At 41.0% G+C, this 25,414-nt stretch overlaps 1 protein-coding gene across 1 annotated transcript in view; it reads right to left on the bottom strand.

Annotated features, from left to right (window-relative positions):
* The window catches only part of Asator (tau-tubulin kinase asator), a 55,047-nt gene extending 30,428 nt beyond the window's left edge, over window positions 1–24,619 (bottom strand). Inside the window, exons 1-11 of the mRNA XM_073092371.1 lie at window positions 24,596–24,619; window positions 23,805–23,962; window positions 9,559–9,626; window positions 8,720–8,808; window positions 6,259–6,320; window positions 5,133–5,271; window positions 3,933–4,083; window positions 2,767–2,908; window positions 1,557–1,629; window positions 1,012–1,141; window positions 275–414 (exon numbers count right to left, since the gene is read on the bottom strand). Of these exons, the coding sequence (XP_072948472.1) occupies window positions 275–414; window positions 1,012–1,141; window positions 1,557–1,629; window positions 2,767–2,908; window positions 3,933–4,083; window positions 5,133–5,271; window positions 6,259–6,320; window positions 8,720–8,808; window positions 9,559–9,626; window positions 23,805–23,962; window positions 24,596–24,619 (1,176 nt within the window). The remainder of the gene's footprint in view (window positions 1–274; window positions 415–1,011; window positions 1,142–1,556; window positions 1,630–2,766; window positions 2,909–3,932; window positions 4,084–5,132; window positions 5,272–6,258; window positions 6,321–8,719; window positions 8,809–9,558; window positions 9,627–23,804; window positions 23,963–24,595) is intronic.
* Between the last annotated feature and the right edge of the window lie 795 nt (window positions 24,620–25,414).

Raw genomic sequence — 25,414 nt, 5'->3', positions numbered from 1 at the left:
AGTAGAACCACAGAGGGTTGTTTATTTTTGTGTTTTGTTTAAGTGTCTATCACTTTGTGTGTCCTTATGTCCCTGTGTGTGTGTGTATTATATATGTCTCTCCCTCTTTCTCTCTGAGACTTAGTCTGATGCATGTTTAACTGTGCGCATGTGTGTGTCTGTTTGTTCCTGTGTTTAATTTTCTGTCTCCGTGTCTGTCAGTCTGCGTCTTTCTGTATAGGTATTTCTATCCTTCTTTCCCTCCCTCCCTGTACGTCTACCCCCTACTCCCCACCTGCTCCTTGTCCTTGATCTTCCTCCAGGGCAGCTGGCCGTTGACGAACTCGACCAGCATGTAGAACAGCGACCAGAGGTCGTCGTGGCGGCCCATCTCCTTGTTCTTGTGCGCGTTGATCGACGCGTAGCGGACTGTACCTGTGGTGGGAACATGAGGTTAGTTACAAGAGCCTGTCTCGATATTGATAATCAATCTATCTTATGTTTGGTTACCAGAGATCGAAATTTGTCAATTTGAACTGTCAATCTTTGGAAAAATAGTCTCGCAAAATATGTCTCCTCAGTATACCATTGCTACACAAATTGCCATTGCTTCTCCATCTGTATACCTCCCACTCACCACAGGAATATCGATTCCCGCCTACCTCAATCACCAATCATCACAAAAGCTGTTCCATCATCTTATTAATGTCCCAAGTTTCTCAATCACTGCAAGAGTCGCCCTCCCTATCTATTCAGCCACCTCCTACTTACCGCAGAAGTTACTCCGTTCTTCCTACCTGTACCCAGCAAATCATCCACTACCCGCAGAAGTAATTACCCCGTACTATTTCCCCTAACCCCCAACTCACCACATTAGTAACCTTTTCCTTCACTCTGTACAGAAGTTACCCTCATCCCCTTCTATTGTAGTTAACGCGCCTCGCCCCTGGCCGTGCCTACCGTCTTCCAGGGCAGCCAGGCTTGGACTGTTGTCGCCCCTCCTTCTAACCCAGTCCCACTGCCCCCACTCACCGCGGAACCCAGCAGCGGCGCGGGGCGGTCGCACCTGGCCGTTGCTGGTGGTGTACTGGCGCGCCAGGCCGAAGTCCAGCATGTACACCCGCCGACAGTTGGACGGGTGGCGGCCGATGCTGAAGTTGCTCTGCAAATAATAAATGAACAACATTGTTTTTATAAAATATAGGAGTAGCAGAGGAGCTAATTCCTAGCAGAGCTTGACCACAGATGCATCGCTACCCCGAGGACAAAGTTGCCTCGAAAAAGTATGTCTCCCATACCACACTTCAAACCAGAATAAAGCAGCGCTACACTGCTGTTATGAAACGGAAATAGGTGGCGGTGGTGACGCTGGAGTAAAACCACAAAGGGTTCTACATTAATTGCAATCCATTCCATATCATTCAATGAAATTAATTGTTAATTAATGAAAACCACACTAAATGAATAACCTAATTGCACTTGGCAATAGCCACTTATCATCAAGTAAATTGCATGAACATTTGCCATTTCAATTTTACAAAAAAAAAAACTAATGATAAATATGTTAATATACTCACAGGTTTGATATCTCTATGTAAAAATCCGACAGAATGTATCGAGTCTATGGCTTTTAATATTTGAAGACCCAATCTGAAATGAAGACAAAATATACGGTTAAGTGTATAGATAAAGAAACATGTCATCAAAAACATAAATTGGAAAAAAAACCAAGTCTAACAATTTAATTCTTCCATCATAAAAAAGTTACCATACCATGTAAAACCAAGTCGGTTAAAATTATTCAGTCCCTACTAATGGGACCTTCTGTCTTAAATTATTTCGTAATTAACTAACTTAACAAAATGTTAAAAGACTATATCAATATTTAACTACTATTCACATTTATTAACTGAAAAATATTTACAATATTAAAACGATTTTGTTTTAAAAATATAGATTGACTTGGCAATCGTACTAAACAATATAGTTTAATATAATATGTTACTTGTGTAATGCGATGTGATTCATATTTTTCATTAAATTAGATTGTTTAGTATGATTGCCAAGTGAATCTATTTATTTAAAATCTTTTTGAGAGTTTTTAAAGACCCAATCTGGAATAAAGACAAAATAATATAGAGTTAATTATATAAATACAGAAATATAATATCAGTAGTGTGTATCTGTCAAATTATATGAGCATAATATTTGAATGTGAGAAATTCGTATGTTTGCAAGAGCATCTGCGTATTAATTTGTCAATGTGTATGTGTGTGTGTGTGTGAGTGTGTGTGTGTGTGTGTGTTTGTGTGTTTGTGTGTGTGTGTGTGTTTGTGTGGGAGTGCATGAGTAGGTGTGTGTGTGTATGTAAGCGCTGCTCGGTACGTTGCGAAGTACTGTACGTTACTTAATCTATCTTCTTTGCATGTCTGACTGAACGTGTTTGTGTGCATAACAGTTTGATATGTGGCTATCTGAATATATATAACTCAAAGGTGACTGACTGACATAGTGATCTATCAACGCAAAGCCCAAACCACTGGACGGATCGGGCTGAGATTTGGCATGCAGGTAGATGTTATGACGTAGGCATCCGCTAAGAAAGGATTTTGATCAATTCTACCCCCAAGGGGATAAAATAGGGGACGAAAATATTACTTCGTAACGCGACCGAAGCCGCGGGCAAAAGCTCGTTTATATATCTATCTCAACCACGGTGTGTGTGTTGTGTTTCTATATAGCTGTTTCTCTCTCATTCTCTATCTCTCCCCCCTCTCCCCCACCTACCTGAGCGTGGTGCTGAGCGAGAACGCGCCCCGAGGCTGGGCGCGCCGCAGCTCCGCGAGGTTCTTGCCCTGAAGCTGCATCACCACGTAGTTGAAGCGGGCGTTTCTACCGCAGCCGATGAAACGGCACACGTGCTCCTTGCCTAAGGACAAACAGGGGAAATTTGGTTAAATCAGACCACTTTTTTCTAATATATATTTTAGTATTTATTGCAAAGTTCGGCATATCCTCACCGCTACCCTCACGGAAATGTAGAATCCATGCTGGCCTTCCCCATGAAAAAAAATTAACAAGTGCGAGTCGACAGTTTTTGGAGTTTGAGTGTTATGAGCTCTGTGATCCGTGCCTTGGGACCGCGCTTGCACAAATGCTTTCAACAATACCACCAAACTACTGAACCGTATAGGACCCCGCTATCCTTATAAATATCCCCCCTTAGCCCCTGCATGTGTACTACCTACACATTCTTCCAACAATACCACTCATTCTTATCTACTTATCGTATAGAAGTTTCAAATGATCATGCAGTCCACCTGATGGTAAGTGGGTACTGCCGCCCATGGACATCTATAATCAACCTTAGATCAAATTAAATTATTACATGAGAATGAGGCTGATGCGACGCCACCACTGAGGACTAAGCTTGAACACTTCGGATAAATATGTCACCCTTCAAACCAGAACACAGCAGCGCTCAATCCAGCTAGTATAACAGAAACAGGTGTGGCAGTAGCTCTTCGACCCACAAAACATTCTTCCACTATCAAACCCCACACTAGCTCTTCGACCCACAAAGCATTCTTCCACTATCGAACCCCACACTAGCTCTTCGACCCACAAAGCATTCTTCCACTATCGAACCCCACACTAGCTCTTCGACCCACAAAGCATTCTTCCACTATCAAACCCCACACTAGCTCTTCGACCCACAAAGCATTCTTCCACTATCGAACCCCACACTAGCTCTTCGACCCACAAAGCATTCTTCCACTATCGAACCCCACACTAGCTCTTCGACCCACAAAGCATTCTTCCACTATCGAACCCCACACTAGCTCTTCGACCCACAAAGCATTCTTCCACTATCGAACCCCACACTAGCTCTTCGACCCACAAAGCATTCTTCCACTATCAAACCCCACACCTTCAGCATCACCCCAACTGACCTTGAAGCTTCTTCAGTACAGCCACCTCCATCTTGAGCACCTGTTTCGGCTGGCGGGCGGACTCCACCTTGAGCGCCACCTGCTCCTGCGTCACCAGGTCCAAACCCTCGTAGATCTCGCCGAAGCCGCCGCCGCCTATCTTCTTCACCACCTGGAAAGTGTAATAGCTATGTTGATTAAATTTGGCCTCTGATGAAAGAAAATGCAGTCCATCTGATGAGAAATGTATATCGTTGATGGACATCAGTAACCAACTCCTTATATAACAGGATTTATTGCAGATGAAGTTAATTACAGATGCGTTGGAACTCCTGAGGACTACGATGGTCTTTTACGAAGTACGCCGGCATCCTCACGTTTCCACTAAAACGTGGAACTGCTTCACGCTACAAATAGACTACAGCTGGAAAGGTGGTGGTACTGGATCTATCATCTTTCAAGCAAGGCAAGGCAGGGCAAAGTCGGGACAAGTGAGGGCGTACCCCAGCATTGTTTGACACCTGTTGGAGCCTTTGGGGTTCGACTGTGGTTCTTCCGTAGTCGAACCCCGAAGACTCCATCACATCACTCATCCACCACGTAGTGCCACGGCATACCTTCCATCTCTCCTTGACGACGTGCCCGGGCTGCAGCAGGTCCTCGCTGGCCATGGTGATCACTGGACAGTGGTCCCTTCATTGTCGAACCCCAAAGTCTCCATCACCTCAACGATCCACCACCTAGTTCCAAGATGCCTGGAGTACCCACCTTCCATCTCTCCTTGACGACGTGCCCGGGCTGCAGCAGGTCCTCGCTGGCCATGGTGATCACTGGACAGTGGTCCCTTCATTGTCGAACCCCAAAGTCTCCATCACCTCAACGATCCACCACCTAGTTCCAAGATGCCTGGAGTACTCACCTTCCATCTCTCCTTGACGACGTGTCCGGGCTGCAGCAGGTCCTCGCTGGCCATGGTGATCACTGGACAGTGGTCCCTTCATTGTCGAACCCCAAAGTCTCCATCACCTCAACGATCCACCACCTAGTTCCAAGATGCCTGGAGTACCCACCTTCCATCTCTCCTTGACGACGTGCCCGGGCTGCAGCAGGTCCTCGCTGGCCATGGTGATCACTGGACAGTGGTCCCTTCATTGTCGAACCCCAAAGTCTCCATCACCTCAACGATCCACCACCTAGTTCCAAGATGCCTGGAGTACCCACCTTCCATCTCTCCTTGACGACGTGTCCGGGCTGCAGCAGGTCCTCGCTGGCCATGGTGATGTGGTGCGCGCGCCGCGACGTGTCGCAGCGGGACGCCTCGCGGGACCGCGGCCCGCCGAAGTTCGGGACCGTGCGCGATCTGTGACACGATACACGCAACGTTGTTGATAAACAATCTATGCAATGTGTCTATGGTCTATGGTCTGGGACAAGAATAGGGCCACATCATCCCCTGTCCCTCGTAAGCCACTAAATGTTTATAAGTAATTTATTTTCCTGTCACGGGAGTTTGTGGCTGTACAATGTAAACAGTGACAGACTAAGGTCGTCGGAGACCCGGGGCGGCAAGTGGAACGGAGGGCACTAGTCTAAAAAATTGATTTGATTTTACAAAATTACAAATTTCACATAGATTTCAGTGACGGGTTCATACCGGCGACCGTCTTTATTTGTTCGTGAGGCTAGAGGCGCGACGTCCTGGGCCGTGGGCCACGCCTTAAGCCGCTTCTGTGCATGTGATTCTAGTGGTCTGTACCACGCACACTATCGTTTGCTAGACACTTTTTCCTATATGAAAACTGCACACGCTGAACGCTGTGAGACTAAACCAAATCAGTTTACGCATGAATGAAACACGAAAATACATACTGCGTGTCAAGAAAAAGATCCTTATACCAAGCGCAAGACATTTTTATACCCACATATCAACTTACTTGGCAAAAGATTAAGGGACACCAAACGCAAAAGTAGAAACGAAAACTAGAATCGTTATCGTGGGAGATTGTAGTATTAAATTAGTGCTTTCTAATCTTACTTGCATACGTTTAACTTATATACATAATTGTGTATTAATGTTCTGTTCTATTGAAGTGTGCAATACAAACTAACAAACGCTTTCTACACTCACAGCCCCACACTAGGATTCCCTGTGTCGTGGGTGCCATGGACACGCACATAGACAAATACACAAACACCCAGACCCAGAAAGAGAAATCTAAATTCATCATTCAGATATCTGTCTGGCCGGGGAACGAACCCGGGACCCTTTGCGCGTCAGAACGGTACGGTGACCGCTCCGCCACGCGGGTCGTCAATAAAGAATATTCTATCTATCTATCTATCTTACCTCAATAAAGGGTTTGTCTGTACTCTCGGAGTGCTTGAAGCCTCCACGCGTCGTTCTTCCCTCTGGAAACAAACATATCAAGCTTAATAACAGCATCTTTACTCATATCCTCACACTAAGACACACACTCAAAGCCTGCGATGTATTGGCGACTCCTCTGATGTTGCAAATGTCCATAGGCGACGTTGGCTACTTTCCATCAGGTAGCACGTCTGCCTTATAGTTAGATATACATATAAAAAAACTAGATTTTTTCCTATTTCGTAGGTGCCATGAACACACATAGACACACAAGGTAGTAGAACCTTCTGTGGTTTGACTCCGGCGGCACCACCGCCACACCTATTTCTGTTATAACAGCAGTGTAGCGCTGCTGTGTTCCGGTTTGAAGTGATGTAACGGGGACAGACTTTAAGGCGTTTGAATTTAATCCTCCGGTACGACTGCAATCTTAGCTAGGGTAATTACAGATGTCCATGGGCGGCAGTAGTCACTTACCATCAGGCGGACTGCATGCTCGTCTGCTGCTCCTATAATATATAAAAAGAGGTGACGCGCCAGATTTAGCGAATACCCTTATGTAACCAAAACATGAAAATACCCATCAATACTTACATTTATATTTTGAATTATTTGCAACACTGTATATTCCATGGTCCTCATCATTTTACTAATATTACGGTTCCACAAAGAAAACCAACTATCGAACAAAATCTATTCTAGCTAAGGTCTATTAACTTGAACATTGAACTTGTCAGACAAAACCATATTTTTATATACTTGTTTTTACCCGCGACTTCGCTCGGTCACAGCTTTTAGAGCCGGTCCACACGGCGCGTTGCGTCAGCGTTGCGTCGACGCAGCGCACCGTGTGAACACTATGATTATTAGTATGTAAAACGACGCACCCACAGCGCAACGTCGACGCAACGCTGACGCAACGCGCCGTGTGGACCGGCTCTTATCTAGCCCTCGGAACGGTACGTTTTATCGGTATAAAAGCTACCCTATATCCTTTTCTGACCCCCTGACAACGTGTGTACATTTCATGTCAATCGGTTATGTAGTTAAGCCGTGAAAGTATAACAAACAAACAAATATACAATCGTTTAGTTTTTTAGTTAGGATTTTGTCTGCCACGGGCCGTGTCTGACACGTACGATGTCTGTAACCTATGTGTTACAGTTAAAACCATTAAAGATTTTAACTGTACCATACGCAGCTGTAATATAACCCTTCGAATGACAGAAATTATAAATTATTTTTAATGTACATAAGGACGTCCATTACTTATTTCACATGACTCTAACTCAAAACTAACTTATTTTTAACAAAAAACACGTATAAACAATATATTAGTAATGTCACTACTGTATTACTAGCAGGATCTTGTGAACTACTTCACACCTTAAGTAGAATGGTTCGTACAACCAAACAACACCATAAATGGTTCAGCGCTAATGTTTTCTGTTCAACAAGTACTTTATAATACTATGTTTAGCATATAACTGGTTCGTCTCAGAATATATAATATACTAGCTGACCCGGCAAACGTTGTGTTGCTATATAAATAAAAATATGTTAAGGGTGAACGACCCTTATCACTTAGGGGTATGAAATAGATAGTAGCCGATTCACAGACCTACTAAATATGGGTATAAAAATTGGTGAAAATCGGTAAAGCCGTTTCGGAGGAGTACGGTAACTAACATTGTGACACGAGAATTTTATATATAAGATTTTGTTTGTATTTATGTAGACAGTTTGGTCAACAACAGCAATAGATAACTATTTTGGTCTTTTTTATAATATAGAAGTAGCAGACGAGCCTGCAGTCCACCTGATGGTAAGTGGCTACTGCCGCCCACGGACATCTGTAATCAACCGCAAATAAGATTAGAGTCGTACATGAAGCCGGCCATAAAAGGTGCTACCCCTAAGGACTAAGCTGGAACGCCTCGGCAAAGTGTCTCTGTTATCACACCTTTCAAAACAGATCATAGCAGCGCTTAACACTGCTGTTAGTAGGCAGAAATAGGTGTGGCGGTGACGTTTCAGGAAATCCGGCCTCGAATGCCTTCCCTCGTATTTTCTGCCATAATTTTCATTTGCTAGGCTCTAGTCTCGTCGTAGACTGAAAGGATTTTACACCACATCCCACCGTGCTGGCCTAGTGCAGATTGGCACACCTTAAAACGTTTTTTAAGGACTCTCAGGCCCATAGGTTTCCTCGCGTTGTTTTCCTTCACCGTTTAAGCAAGGGATAATTAATTTCTACTTCGCACATAACTTTGAAAAAATAGAGGTGCCTGGGATTCGAACCTCGGACCCTCAATTGAGTGGCCAAGTTTTACCCACTGCGCTATCAGTGAACTATCAATAACCTATAATTATGTTGTCATATATTCTTCAGTGTGATACGCCTGTAACACTAGTTGTAATTGATATCTTGATAAGTTACCTGTGGTTCATTTCGGCGCTCCCGAGGCGGGGGCGCAGCCCCGGAGCCCGAGCCCTGCGATGCAGTGTCTGCCGATGATGATGATGATTCTGGAAACATATTCACATTATTGGCACGAAGATAAGATACGAGTAGTCGACGTTCATAAAGAGATTGTCACTTGGATGTGTACCTGGCCGGGAATCGAATCTCGACCCTTGGCCTATCATACAGGGTTAATTTTTCAGATGAGCATTCAGGGCCTAATACGAAATTATAAGAAATAGCGAAAAATGCTGAAAGGAGTGATGAGGCCAATTTTGACAAAAACTAAAACTGTATATTCGTTTTTTTTTAATCTGTTTCCCTACACGAGAATCGATTGAATTCACTTTGGAAAAAAAACAAACCCTGTATTATTCCACCATCGATTAGAGTCCGTTATAAGCATAAAATCCTTGAAAAATTCACTCTCTATAGCGACTAAAACTGACAACAGCCAGCGACTACGGGAAGATACACGATATGTGTGATTGGATATCGTTGTAAGCATCCAAAAGGTATGGAATGAGCGTCGAGCCCTCCCGAACAGCGGTCGACAAGGGTACCGCACTCAGAGGACTCCTGTTACGCTTCGATGACGATCCCGGAGTTCCCTACATAGCGCTGAGGATGGCCACCAAAGGGCCATTTTAGTGGGTAAAAATCCCCCACAACCCGGTACACTGGGTGCCTTTCGAAGGGTTTCCCCGTCACAGAAAAGGCATTTTAAACCCTTAGTTAACTTGATTTATATGAAGAGGTAAAAAGTTCCATACATAATCTGACCTTAGGTAACACATAATACATAATTAGCCAACCTGATCGATTGGAGGGATGTGTTTCGATTTGCTTGAACGCCTCCCGGTCGCACGCTGGCTCCTGCTCCCTGGAAAGAAAGAGATGGATATATTATTATCGGTTCATCTTAACATTCTTCACGTATTTGCTTCATATAGTGGAAATTTCTGAAATAATACGGCGTACATATAGTGCGATGGAACCCTGTGTGGTTCGACTCCGGCGGCACCACCGCCACACCTGTTTCTGTTATAACAGCAGTGTAACGCTGCTGTGTTCTGGTTTGAAGTGTGGTAAGGGTGACATACTTATCCGAGGTGTTCCAGCTTAGTCCTCAAGGGTAGCGGCACATCTGTAGCCGATCTCAGGTAGGAATCTAATCTTATCTGTGTTTGCTTACAGATGTTCATGAGCGGCAATGGTTTACCATCACGTGTATTCTCGCTACTCCTATATTATAAAATAAGAATAACCCGTATTTCACATAGACTATTGTATTGTCTCTGAATATATTTTTTTTATATTTAGTTATGTGCGAGTCAAATGAAGATTCCGTATGTTCAAATTTTTGTTTATTTTTTATTTTTAGTATTTGTGTAATAGCAGCCATAGAAATAAATGTATTGTAAATTTTAACTATCTACCTATTACGGTTCAATAGATAAAGCGAAAAACGTTAAAAAAAACCGTTTCTTGTATGGGGAGTCATTTATTTTCGACGGGTCCAAACGTTTAAAGGGAACCCTATTACTAAGTCTCTGCTGTCTGTCCGTCTGTCACAGGACTCTATCTAATTATTACAGAGTATACATAACAGTAGAAAAAGTGTCTATCTATTACGGTTCAAGAGATAGAGCCCTGTGACAGACGGACAGACAGCGGACACTTAGTAATAGGGTTCCACTTACGTTTTTACGGTACGAAACCCTAAAACGCGATCTAAAATTTTCGCTTCAAGTATTATTATAAAATAATATAGCAATATATTAAGATACATTATATAAAAGCGATCTGGGTAAAGTCTTGCCCTATATTCACGGAGCACTGGTTAATTTAACGATATTTTTATCTCATTTCTACACAAAGGTCACTCCATTATAAAAAGTGGTATAAAAAGTCACTACTTGCCGTTTCAGCTCGTGTAATAAAAATGGCATTGTTCAGTCAATCGTGAACACTGTCCCACTGCTGGGCACGGGTCTCCTCTCAGAATGAGGATTAGGCCATAGTCCACCGCGCTGGACAAGTGTGTATTGGTAGACTTCACATACCTTTCAGATTTTTTTTATAATCACTCTGGTATGCAGGTTTGCTCACGATGTTTTCCTTCGCCGGTAAGCAAGTGATAATTAATTTCTAATACGGACATTTTAAAAAATCTGAGGTGCCTGCCTGGGATTTGAACCTCGGACCCCTCGATCGAGAGGCCGAGTTTCTTAACCACTAGGCTATCACTTGTTTCATATATTTTTTTTATATATGGATAGGAGCAGCAAACGAGCATGCAGTCCACCTGATGGTAAGTGGCTCCTGCCGCCCATGGACATCTGTAATCAACCCCGGATAGGATTAGATATTCCTACCTAAGATCGACCACAGATGCGCCGCTACCCTTGAGAACTAAGCTGGAATGAAAAGTATGTCTCCCTTACCACACCCTTCAAATTACTTCTATATTACAAAAAAATCGATTAACCCAAATCCAATGTTACGAAGTCAAACTTCTTCCATAAAAGCCCCAACGGGGTGCGAACCTACATACCCATAAAGTGTACGTTGAAATTTTGGATCTCTGCCAACTCGATACTACTAATCTATAGACTACAAAAGGCCAAGAAAAATCTAGATTAATTGCTCGCTACTTTCTCCGTCCCACTGCTGGGCACGAGTTCTCTAACTATGCCGGACTTGTCTATTTCAGTTACTTTCACAGCATTATGTCTTATGGCATTCTACTGTGGGGTAGTGCTGCTGACATAGACTCTATATTTACTTTTAAAAAGAGAGCAATAAGGTCAACATATAGTCTGCGGCGTGGTGAGTCCCTAAGAGAACTGTTTCCCACTATTAATATATTGACGGTGCATAGTCAATACATTTATGAAAATATTATGTATGTAAGAAAACACACTGATATGTTTGAAAAAAATTGTAACCACCATTACTTTAATACTAGAAATAGAAATAAATTAGCAATTCCTAAACATAGATTATGTAAGGTGGCTAGATCTTTCATGGGCAACTGTATTCGCTACTACAATAAAGTACCCGACCGCATTTTGAATCTCACAGAAAAAAAGTTCAAACATGTCGTTAAACTAACGCTATGTAAAAAAGCGTACTATAAAGTAAGTGATTATTTGACTGACAAAACGGTGTGGTCTGAATTAGCTCCAGCTCCACATGTACCATTACGTTAAATTGACATTGTCAAAAACATTTTTTTTAAAAGATGTGTGTTATGGAGTTTCTTTCGCCGCTTCTTCTCGATAACGAAACACCTTGTGAAGTGGTGGTAGTTGTATTGACATTCAAAAAGTGCTCTGTAAAGGTCCTATTTTGAATAAAAATTTTCGATTTGATTTGATTTGATTTAACTTTTGAAGGTGATAGACCCCTGTGTGGTGCGACTCCGGTGGCTCCACCGCCACACCTATTTCTATCTAATAACAGCAGTGTTAAGCGCTACAATGATCGCCTGCCACACCCCGGGACGACCCGCGTGGCGGAGCGGTTACCATGCCGGTCTGACGCGTGAAGGGTCCCGGGTTCGATCCCCGGCCAGTCATATCTAAATTATGAATTTAGATTTCTGATTCTGGGTCTGGGTGTTTGTGTATTTGTCTCTGTGTGTCCATGGCACCCACGACACAGGGAATCCTCGTGTGGGGCTGTGAGTATAGAAAGCGTTTAAAGTTACACTTCCCTAGTCCCACTGCTGGGCAAGACTTTCTTAATGTCTGTGATCAGCTTCAGGTAGAACCTGTTCTATATGGAGTTGGTTACTGTCAATGCAGTGTTTTTTTTATAATATAGGAGTAGCAGACGAGCATGCAGTCCACCTGATGGTAAGTGGCTACTGCCGCCCATGGACATCTGTAAACAACCCTAGATAGGATTAGATATTCCTACCTGAGGCCGGCCACAGATGCGCCGCTACCCTTGAGGACTAAGCCGGAACGCCTCGGAAAAGTATGTCTCCCTTACCACACCCTTCAAACCGGAACACAGCAGCGCCTAACATGCTGTTATTAGGTAGAAATAGGTGTGGCGGTGGTGCCGCCGGAGTCGCACCACAAAGGGTTTTACCACCTTCACCATCAGGTTTATCATCAGGTGGGTTGCAAGCTCGTTTGGTACATCAATCATATAAAACAACATGTGTGTACTTATGTTCACACTTAAGAAGATAAATTTCACATGCAAGAAGTTACACTTCTTTGGAATAATTTATTAAAATAGCACTTTTTTATTTTATCGTTTAAAGTATCGTGATATTGAATATAATATCATATTCATACCGTATCGCATCGTATTGTTTTGTATCATATTACTCTACACTAATATTATAAAGAGGAAAACTTTGTTTGTTTGTTTGGTTGTAATGAATAGGCTCAAGAACTACTGGACCGATTTTAAAAATTCTTTCACCATTCTAAAGCTACATTATCCACGAGTAACATAGGCCATATTTTACATGAAATATATTTGATAAATAGATTTTGAGGCGGTACAAAGTTTGCCGGGTCAGCTAGTAAATAAATAAAAAATAAATATAATTTTCGTAACATCCAGCGTAACCGTTTCCGTTACAAAAATCGTTACACCAGTACTTTAGCTTCTCATAACATAAAGAGAAGTATAACTTCAAAAAAGCACTACATTTTTAAGTCACTTATTGATACAACATTCAGAATCAATATCATAATTGCATGTACATCCCCCGTTAGAGGGGATGTTTCATTGTTAGTTTCGAATTTAACGACATATTAGGGGTTGTTTTGTGAGGGGTGGAACGTGAATACTAATGACATGACATTTATGTATTTCTAATAGCCGAAAGCTAGAGACAAAATGAAATTTGACGAATACTTTGAATTAGAAGTGAAGCTTCTACGAATATCTTGAATTCGAAGTGAAACTTCTGTTGGTGCGACACTTTTGGTACCCGCATGGCGGAGCGGTCATCATGCTTGTGTGACGCGCAAAGAGATCTGGGTTCGATCCTCGGCCAGACAGCCCGATTCATGAATTTAGATATTGTCTGAATGCTTGACTATTTGTCTATGTATGTGTCTATGGCGCCCATAGAATGATATGACACATAGAATCCTAGTGTAGGGCTGTGAGTATACAAAGCTTAATAGAAAGAAAGAAAGAAAGAAAGAAAGAAAGAAATAACTTTATTACGTAATGCATTGTACACACACATGACAATAAAAAATTATCTTAATTAATTACAAAATAGTGGGATATGGGTAAATCTAAAACTTAATACTTATTTCGGTGCGTTTTAACACCACTAACATTTAAAATCGACACCATAAAGTTGACTCAATATTGCAAATTTTGCAGAAAATACTTCCAAGAAAAAATATGACTCAAATAAATATAAAACTTCTTACGTGTGTACAATATACACTTAACTATTCCCCCCCTCCCCCCTCCTTTCTCACCTCCCCACCCCTCCTTACCTCCATAGGCGACCAAAATTCATACCAAATAGGCTTTCACAAACTATTAAAAATGTTTGCCAATAAGCCGGGGAAATCTGTGCAAGGCCAATTGTATAATGGAGGAGTCAAGGTTACTTATTGAACTGTGTCTCGCTTGTTAAGAGCTCCGCTCGTCATTCCGATATAGTTCTACTAAAGCAGTTGAAGGTGGTAGAACCCTTTGTGGTTCGACTCCGGCGCCACACCTAATTCTGCCTAATAATAGTAGTGTTAGGGGGCGGCAGTAGCCACTTACCATCAGGTGGATTGCATGCTCGTCTGCTACTCCTATATTATAAAAAAAAAAAAAGTTCGAATGTGATAGAACCCTTTGTGGTTAGACTCCGGCGGCACCATCGCCACACCTATTTCTGTTATAATAGCAGTGTTAAGCGCTGCTGTTCAGATTTGGAGGGTGTGGTAAAGGAGACATACTTTTCCAACGTTCCAACTTAGTCTTCAGATGCACGCAGATGGTCGACCTCATGTAGGTCAAAGGAAAAATATTTTATTCAAAGTAGATACTTTACAGAACTCTTTTTGAGCTTCAATATATCTACCAACACTTCGTGTTTCGTTATAGTGAAAAATCATTTTATCTGGGGTTGATAATTAATATCCATGTCCACGGCAGCTAACCTAACTTGCATGGACTGCATGCTTCTTGCTACTCCTATATTATAAAAAATGTTTGCCAATAAGTCGGGGAAATCTGTGCAAGGCCAATTGTATAATGGAGGAGTCAAGGTTACTTATTGAACGTCGTCTCGCTTGTTAGCTAGGCTGGTCATTTTACAATAGTTAGTTCTCTGGGTTCTGCCTAATAACAGCAGTGTTAAGCGCTGCTATATATATATATAGTCGCATACCGTCGTACGCACCAGATGGTGTGGCGAGCGTCAAGCTCACCTGGGCAGAGCCCGACGGGGCAACGCGCTAAGAGGACTCCGGTTGCGTTCCTTTGGAGATCCCGGAACCCTCTACGCAGCGCCGAGGACGGCCACCGGGGGGGTTTTAGTGCGATAAAAATCCCACATAACCCTGCGTCGCTCCCACGGCGCCGGGTACCTTTTGAAGGGTTCCCCCTCGTAAAAAAAAAAGCGCTGCTATATTCTGGTTTGAAGGGTGTGGTGAGGGAAGGTTATTTTTACGAGGCGTTCACGCTTAGTCCTCAGGGGTAGCGGCGCCACCGTAAACCAGCATGCAGTCCACTTGATGGTAAGTGGCTACTGCGGTATGGACATTTGTAATCAACTCCAAATAAGATTAGACTTCTACCTTAGGTCAGCTACAGGTGCACCGCTACTCCTAAAGACTAAGTTGGAATGCCTCGGAAAAGTATATCTCTCTTACCACACCCTTCAAACCAAATCACAGTGCTGTTATAACAGAAATAGATGTGGCGGTGGTGCCGAAGAACCACAGAGGGTTCCTTTATCTAGACGTTTTGCTCATCAAACTTCGTAGGTCAATGCTATCATTAAGATCTTGGCGTGGGCGAATCTAACTACCTCGTTACAGGAGTTGAAGAGTTTTAACAACCTATAACAAGTAGAGTAATTGACTACTTTTGTTTTTCGTAGTCAAACTACGTAAAAAGCAGTTCAAAAACTGTAGTAAGTGAGAGGGGTGTCTGTCATTCTAACTACCACGCTTTTATTAGCTTGGGTTGTATGTATGTATCTATGTAACGGAATCTTTGAACTCGATTTTTACCTACTTTGAACGGTCCGATTTATTTGAAATTTTGAACAATTATCAAGAACCGATGACAATACACGATTTTAATAGATTTATCCCATTCTCCTCATCAGGATCGTCAGGAATCAGGATTAACGATTTTCCTTGTGCAATTTTAGCTTTTAAACTATGTATAATTATTTATAAGGAAATATGAAACGTTAAAGGTTTTTCTTCCAAAAATTAGTCAATAGTCCATTTTTTACACCCCTGTATTGAAGGTGGTTATACTCCGGCGGCACCACCGCCACACCTATTTCTGCCTAATATCAGCAGTGTTAAGCGCTGGTTTGAGGGGTGTGGTAAGGGACACATACTTTTCCGAGGTGTTCCAGCTTAGTCTTCAGAGGTAACAACGCCTCCGGGGCTTCTTCAAGTAGGAAACATCTTATCTGGGGTTAATTATTTACAGATGACTTACCATCAGATGGACTGTAAACTCGTTTGCTACTTCTAGTATAAAAAAAAAGTTTTAAGCTGTCATACTCTGATTTGAAACGTAAAAAATAAAACATGTAAACGTTTTCGTTTTTAGATGATATTACTCAACTTGGTTGTTCTTCTGAGGAAAACACTTTCCCCAGGGTCTGCCGATATTAACTTCCTTCGAAACAATAAAACAGGACGATCCTCGTAGGCACGGCAGATCGATGTGTTACGCAAGGACCGAGAAAATATCTAGACTTGAGAAAATACCTAGACGTGAGAAAATATCTAGGTCCCGACCGGCGTAGAGTCGTCAAAATTTCGGCCTTTTTACTCGACAGCGGAGGGTAATGTTCGAGCGTATGTATGTATGTGTCATTCTGTGTCACGCTGCAGCACAAACGACTTGACGGATTAACATATGAGGTGTCGTTGGATTTGTCTGAATTATGTAAGTAACATTGGTTATAACTATATTATAATTTTAAGGTATGGGGTTTTTTGTATTTCTAATAAATACTAGAACCCTTTGTGGTTCGATTCCGGCGGCACCACCGTCACACCTATTTCGGTTATAACAGCAGTGTTAAGCGCTGCTGTGTTCTGGTTTTAAGGGTGTTGTAAGGGAGACATACTTTCCCGAGTTCCAGCTTAGTCCTCAGGGGTAGCGACGTACCTGTAGCCCAGCTTAAGTAGTAATATCTACCACTTCCACCATCAAGTGGACTGCATGCTCGTCTGCTACTCCTATATTATAGCATAATATTAGTCATGCACACTGTTCCACCGAATGTAGAACTGCTTCGAATTTTCATCATACTGGTTACCCATTAGATAGAAATATATGTCAACCTATTTACTACATATATATAAAATACTCGTGTCACAGTGTTACTTACCGTACTCCTCCGAAACGGCTTTACCGATTTTCACCAAATTTTATACGCATATTCAGTAGTCTGAGAATCAGCTACTTACTATATATTTTTCATACTCCTAAGTGATAATGATTGTTCGCCCTTAACATTTTTTTATTTATATGGCAACACAACGTTTGCCGGGTCACTTAGTACATACATAATAGATATACATAATATGTTGTTATATAATTAAAAGCACTTCAATAACATTATAATGAACCCATTAATATGATTATGAGTAATGAGAAATCTTAATTTATTAGTTTAACCCAGTTTAGTTGACACGGGGTTAAAATATTACTGATTTGTGGCCTTCCTAGGGTTGATACACTGGAAATTAGGATTTAACGTCAAAATATTCCGAAGCTGGTAGAAATCTGTGGTTCGGCGGCAGCACCGCCACACCTTTTTTTTTATTAACGAGGGGGAAACCTTCAGCAGGTACCCGGTGCCGTGGGAGCGACACGGGGTTATGTGGGGTTTTTACAGCACTAAAACCCCCCGGCCGTCCTCGGCGCTGCGTAGAGGACTCCGGGATCTCCAAAGGAACGCAACCGGAGTCCTCTCAGCGCACTGCCCCGTCGGGCTCCGCCCTAATGAGATTGTATCACCACACCGTCCGATGTAGACGACGGTATGCGACCACACATACCGCCGTCCTTCCCGGGGTCGTTGACCGGGCGGTTCGAGTTCCCACTCTTACCGCCCGCAACACCGAAAGCCCCTTTTAGTCGCCTCTTACGACAAGCAGGAGATACTATAGCCCTAATCTGGTCCCGGAACTACAGGGACAAGCACTGCCACACCTATTTCTGTAATAACAGCAGTGTAGCGCTGCTGTGTTCTGGTTTGAAGTGTGGTAAGGGAGACATATATTTCAGAGGCGTTTTAACTTAGTCCTTAAGAGTAGCGACGCTTTTGTGGCTGACCTCAGATAAAATCTAATCTGGAGTTGATTACAGATGTCTATGAGCGTCAGTAGCCACTTCGAGTCCGCGAAAAACTGCTAGTCCGCTCTGAATATAGAAGCCAGATAGGACCAGAAATTCCTACTTGAGGTCGGCAACAGATACGCCGCTACCCCTGAGGACTAAGCTGAACGCCTCGGAAAAGTATGTCTCCCTTACCACACCCTTCAAACCAAAACACAGCAGCGCTTAACACTGCTGTTATTAGGTAAAAATAGGTGTGACGGTGGTGGCGCCGGAGTCGAACCAAGAGGGTTTTACCATCTTCAAATAATAAATAATTAATAATAATAATATACTTTACTGCCTCAATTACACGATTCTACAAATTTTACAAAAAAAATACAAACATAAAATTGTAGAGGCAAAAGGAGGTGGCTCAGCGTTTACTGACACAGAGTCAGGGTTCCGTGCAGCGCTGTTTTTCAGCCACATCCACACTGCTGTGTTCCGGTTTGAAGGGTGTGGTAAGGGAGACATACTTTTCCGAGGCGTTCTAGCTTAGTCCTCAGGGGTAGCGGCGCATCTGTTGCCGACCTCAAGTAGGAATTTCTGGTCCTATCTGGGGTTGATTACAGATGTCTACGGGCGGCCGTAGCCACTTACCATCAGGTGGACTGCATGCTCGTCTGCTACTCCTATATAATAAAAAAATAATGTTAAGCGGGAATAAGTGACCGCCGATTGATTTTCGCTAGCATTCAAACATTTCACTACATTTTCGTTCACAACAGGATGGGTGGCAACCCTAGCGCATACCAAAGATTATCAGTAAATTGTAATAATGGAAATGACACTATTACAGAAAACAAATACAAGTAACAGACTGACTACTTTATCTATATTTGTGACTGTCAGGGCCGGATTTAAGGCCACAAAAAAGGCACAAAAGAGGGGCCCCCACAATAGAGACTTCGGATTTTTTTTTAATTCCGACTAGTAAACACTAGTAAAAAAAAATATCTTTTCCTTTGATACTTTTTTCGCTGTTTTATCTTCATCTACAGTACTTTTTACATACATGAATAATAGAAGAATCTACCTGGGTTTCACAATAAAATATTTATTGAAAAACTCAACTGAGAATATTGTTCAATTTATTCGGAATATAATTTGAGGCCAGGGGCTTCCACTCCTTTGTTGCCCCAGGGCCTCTAGACCTCTAAATCCGGCCCTGGTGACTGTAATAGAAGCTGAACTAGAAGTAGTTACTGCTAGTGGTTATCAGGGGTCTGGGGTTCAATTCCCAGTCACGCACTTTTGATTTTTGAAGTTTGTGCGTATCATAAATTCATTATTTGCATTTGAAATGAAGGAATAGGTGGAGGAAAACTATAAATGTCTAAAATTCTTAAAAAATAAGTTCCCAAAGGTGAAATCTACTAATCTACACGATCAGATGTGGATTATAGCCGAAACCCTATTCAAGGTTCAATACCTCCAGACACAGAACGTGTCAGACACGTGTCGTGTCAGACAAAATAAAAAAAAAAATAAAATAAATAAAAAAAAAAAAAAAATCAAATTTTTGTTCATTATTTTGATACGCACGGCACGTGTATACGCGACTGATAAATATATCAATACATAGTTTAGGAGAATGCCATTTTGTCTGGTACGATACGTGTCTGACACGCTCTATGTCTGAGGACACACTTGTACAATTACATAGATCAATTATATTTTATTATTGTTCAGTAATACATATGTTATGTTCTATATGTAACTAAGTCATTGAGGTCAATGGATATGACCTTTTATTATTAACAATAGTTAGTGCAATATGCAAATATAATGTCTTTTTGCGTTTGCACAAACGAGCATGCTGTCCACCTGATGGTAAGTCACTGACGGATGACCATCCTTAATCCCGGATAGGATTGAAGACCTGAATTTGGCCAGTATTGGTATCCCTGAGTGCTAATTTGGAATGTATTTTTTTTTATATTATAGGAACAGCAGACGAGCATGCAGTCCACTTGATGGTAAGTAGCTACTTCCGCCCGTGGACATCAGTAATCAACCCTAGATAAGATTAGATATTCCTACCTGAGGTCGGCCACAGATGTGCCGCTACCGCTGAAGACTAAGCTAGAACGCCTTAGAAAAGTATGTCTTTCTTACCACGCCCTTCAAACAGCAGCGCTTAACCACAAAGTGCTCTACCACTAAATAGTTTGTAAGATTGACGAACAGTTTAACTAAATTTTATATAAATAATATTTGTTTTAAATACTTTATAATATAACAATTAGTCATTATTTTTGTTATACTTATCAACTTGATTGTTCATTGTAGTTTGGATAAAATAACTTTGTCATTCTACTTACAAGGAAACCACTATCAATTACTAGCTGACCCAGGAAACGTGTTGCCATATAAATAAAAAAATGTTAAGGGTAAACAACCCTTATCACTTAGGGGCATGAAACATAGATAGTAGCCGATTCTTAGACCTAGTGAATATACATATAAAATTTGGTGAAAATCGGTAAAGCCGTTTCAAGATAGGTATGGTAACTAACATTATGACACGAGAATATATATAACTCAAAGGTAAGGACTGACTGACGTAGTGATCTATCAACGCGCAGCCCAAACCACTGGATGGATCAGGCTGAAATTTGGCATGCAGGTAGATAGTTATGACGTAGGCATCTGCTAAGAAACGATTTTTATCAATTCTACCCCCAAGGGGATAAAATAGGGGATGAAAATATCACTTCGTAACGCGAGCGAAGCCGCGGGCAAGAGCTCGTATAAGATATTTGTTGTAAATACTTCATAATATAACAATTAGCCATTGTTTTTATTATGCTTATCAACTTGCTTTTTCATTGTAGTTTAGATATAATAACTTTGTCATTCTACTTACAAGGAAACTATTATCAATTATTATAATTAGAATAAGCAGAAATTTTATATCAAATTTTTATGTAGAAAAGAGTTGTAGTTAAAGTTGAAAGTTGAAGGTAGAACCCTTTGTGGTTCGACTCCTGGGGCTCCACCGTCACACCTATTTCAGCCTCACAACAGCTTTTAGTTTTTAGTTCAAAGGGTGTGGTAAGGGAGACATATCTACTTTTCCAGATGTCCCAGCTTTGTCCTCAGGGGTAGTGGAGCATCTGTGGCCGACCTCAGGCAGGAATATCTAATCCTATCTGGTGTTGATTACAGATGTCCATAGGCTGCAGTAGCCACTTACAATCAGGTGGTCTGCTACTCCTATTTTATAAAAATGTTGTGTATGTGGGTTCATCTTTCTTATGTTGTAAGTCATTGCCATCAGATGAACTGCATGACTGCATGATTATAGTGGTAGTCTCATGCTGCTCACCATCATCATCAACCTTTACTGTTCACTGCTGGGCACGGGTCTCCTCTCAGAATGAGAAGGATTAGTCCATAGTCCACCACACTGGCCAAGTGCGTATTGGTAGATTTCACATACCTTTGAAAACTATTTTTTTTAATATTTCTCAGGTACGCAGGTTTCCTCACGATGTTTTCCTTCACCGTTAAAGCAAAGGATAATTCATTTCTAATACGCGTATAACTTTAAAATTTAAACCTCGGACCCCTCGATCAAGAGGCAGTTTCTTAACCACTAGGCCATGCAGTCCACCTGATGGTGAGTGACTGTATGGACATCTGTAACCAACTCTATATAAAACAGGTTCTACCTGAAGCCGATCACAGTTGCCACTCCTGAGGACTAAATTGGAATGCCTCATGTCTCCCTTACCATAGCAGTGCTTAACACTATTATAATTTAGAAATGAGTGTGAATTATAGATTTAAAAGATAGTTTTAATTTGTCATTGAAAATTTAAATCTCTATTTTTGTTTCTTTATTCCAATTTAGGAGTCTAGATGCTTGGAATTTGTAGTTCTATGTAACAGGCTATCATAGTGCTAATTTATTATTAGTGGAGTCTATTGTAAATTATAGATTTTTTCGATATTTTTAGTAAAATTATGAATTAAAAAGTAATATTATATAGTTTCGTAAAGCCGGAATTTGAATCCTGTAAGTGTGTTGGACATTCCAATTTAATCCCAATAAGAATATTTACACACCCTTCCCAAGTTATTTACGTACCAAAAAGTGACTTTGCATTTTTGGAAACTGCTTTTAAATCCGACTTGGCAGAACGGACGCCGATGCGACAACCTTAATTAAAAACGAAAAAAAATACTTTGACAAGACCAATGACATACATTTATTGATTTTATTTTCACTGTATTTACATCTAACAAACGCGGAATATAATGTCCGACGCGCCATTTCCTCGCAGTTATAATTACTTTTACAATTAAAACGTTTTAATTTAGAAAACTATCAATTTTCGAACAAAAAAGATCACAAATTTATCGCGTATTATACAAGACAAAGATAGATAGAGAAACCCGACCAATGGTACTGCACTACGACATGATGCAGTCCCCGTGTTATTACGTCACTTTACAACATAGCCGGGTTATAGTGGAGCGAGACGGCTATATAACTCCGCTATCCCACCCACATATAATCGATTTTTAACATTACACATACGAATTTTCTCAATAAAAAACGCATAACATTAACTTTTAATTACGTCGTCGAGGTGGGGAAAGCGTTCACACGACAACTCTCGACAAAAACATAAGACTTACCCAGAAAATTGAGGTAGATGCTCCTACTGACAGGTGAATAAATTTAGATTCGCTGAAAACTCACTGAAAATACACTGTACGGACGAACTGTCTTGTCGGATATACTCGTTACGTGGTGAGCCACGGCGTCGCGGTGCGGCTGACGTCTCTCAACGCATTGCGCGACATATTTTTCGTATTTTCGCGTGATTTTCAACACAGGACCGAAATCGATCGAGGAGCCATGACAGCTACTTTTCACGGCTGTGAAGTGTGTTGCATTCGCTCAGCTGACGGACGAGTTTTTTTTTCACATACCGACATGAAGTTGCCGCGGGAACAAAGGGCAATGACCCCCGCGTAGAAATAAGGATCTTTTATGAATTGTATTTATATCGCAGTTTTTAAAAACTTTTATGATTAATGTTTTTAAGATTTATAAGCAACTATTTCTTTTATAAATTAAAGCGTAATTTGATATTTTATGGTCTATATAAAATAGCGCCATCTATGATGCATGACAAAAATTAAATTTTAACTCGAACCATTTTGTTACATCGCTGGCTTCCCAATAAAATTATGATAATATTCATTTCTTAATTCGCCTTATAACAAAATGTTTTGTGTAATACATACATTTAATTACATTCAAAGACAATCAGTCACGAAACAAAACGCCATAAGGTCGTAAGTGATGTCTGGAAATAATTTAGCATTTCTCCAATAGATGGCAGTACCAACTGGAATCATATGTTAGTATTGCCAAGAAAATGATGGATTTATTTACCAATATAAAAGTATATATTGTAAAAAATATTACATTTAGTGATTTTAATTATTATTTTCATGTATAATATCTTACCATGGTATAGAATGAGCCCAATCCAATTGGACCCTCCTCGGCGCAACCAACGACATTTTGTCTCTCGTTTTCTCAGCCACTATCGACGTATTGCTATCTCTTTCCACTACACTATACAATAACACACTTATCACTCCGGCATAGATTTTTAAACACAGCTTTTAAAGTTCAAACATTTAATTTTATGTTGAGTAACAAATTGTTTGATGACTTATTTAACATTTTATTAACTTCGAATTGTTTAATAAGTTTTAAACAATGAAAATATTCGTTAATTGCAACAGTCTTGGATAAATAATTAGTTAGTGCACTTGGATTCTTCGATCAATGTTTTCTTGTAAACTTTTGTACCTGAAACAATAGAAAATTATAAATTATTATAAATTCTAATTCCTGTAAATATTTACTTAACAAAAGTGTTGTCATTACTTTATATTGAAGTATCATATTCAATAAATAGTATGAAAGAGTTGATTTCGTATATCTTTCTCAGTTACACACTAGGAGAAAGAGTGAGAAGTGATTAGAGATGCCGCTACTGTGTATTAAAATCTTAATTAAACCACGTAATAGGTATCATAAGCTTGTTAAAAAGATATTTTACTTACAACAAATTTAATTTTTTACGCTTAAAAGATTAAGTAAGCTATATTTTATCCAACTTTAAAAAAAACGATTCGACGTATTCGACATTTTAGCCCTCGATAAATGGTAAAAGAAAAGTGCTTAACCCTAACACTAAAGCAAGTTTTTTTTATAATAAAGGAGTAGCAGACGAGCTTGCAGCTCACCTCACGGTAACTACTGCCGTTCATGGTTATCTGTAATCAACCCCAGATAGGAATAGATATTCCTAACTGAGGTCGGCCACAGATCGCCGCTACCCTGAGGACTAAGCTGGAACGACTTGGAAAAGTACGTCTCCCTTACCACACTTCAGACCAGAACACCGCATCGCTTAACACTGCTGTTATGAGGCAGAAATAGGTGTGGCGGTGGTGCCGCCGGAGCCGAACCACAGAGGGTTCTACCACCTTAAATGAGGATACCTTAGAGTCATCTCCCAAGTGTGTTAAATTAAACGTTAGTTATTTAAAGCGTAACCCAAACATCTGCAACCTAACCCCAGGCACATTAACAGTTTTATGAATGTTTAAAATCCAAAAATATTTGTCAAGAGCGCATCAAATTTTAAGTGGAGCACGCAGTTTTATTTTTGCACTACAGATACTCGCTCGCTAAAATGTATGCAACTTGCTAAAATTAAATGATTCTTAGACATTGTTCCGTTTTATTATGTAGTAAGCAGACGAGCATGCAGTCCACTCGATAGTAACTGTCGCCCATGGACATTCATAACTAACCTAACTAACTAACTTTTGGTTCCTGTTTGGTTTGGTTCCTGTGAGGTCGGCAACAAATGCGGCTACCCCTGAGGTATAAGCTAAATGACTCGGAAAAGTATGTCAGTCAGTATGTGTAACAGTATTTACGCTAAAAAAACAGTGATAGCGAGAAGACCTGTGCCCAGCAGTGGGACATTGATGGGTTGATGATGATAATGATGAACGTAATCTCCGAAACCACTCAATCGCATAGAAGTTTTGCGA

Source organism: Epargyreus clarus, unplaced genomic scaffold, assembly GCF_041222505.1.
Source record: "Epargyreus clarus isolate Ecla_fem2 unplaced genomic scaffold, WU_Ecla_fem_2.2 ptg000036l, whole genome shotgun sequence".
NCBI classification, from domain to species: domain Eukaryota; kingdom Metazoa; phylum Arthropoda; class Insecta; order Lepidoptera; family Hesperiidae; genus Epargyreus; species Epargyreus clarus.
This window is presented reverse-complemented; position numbering and strand designations above follow the sequence as displayed.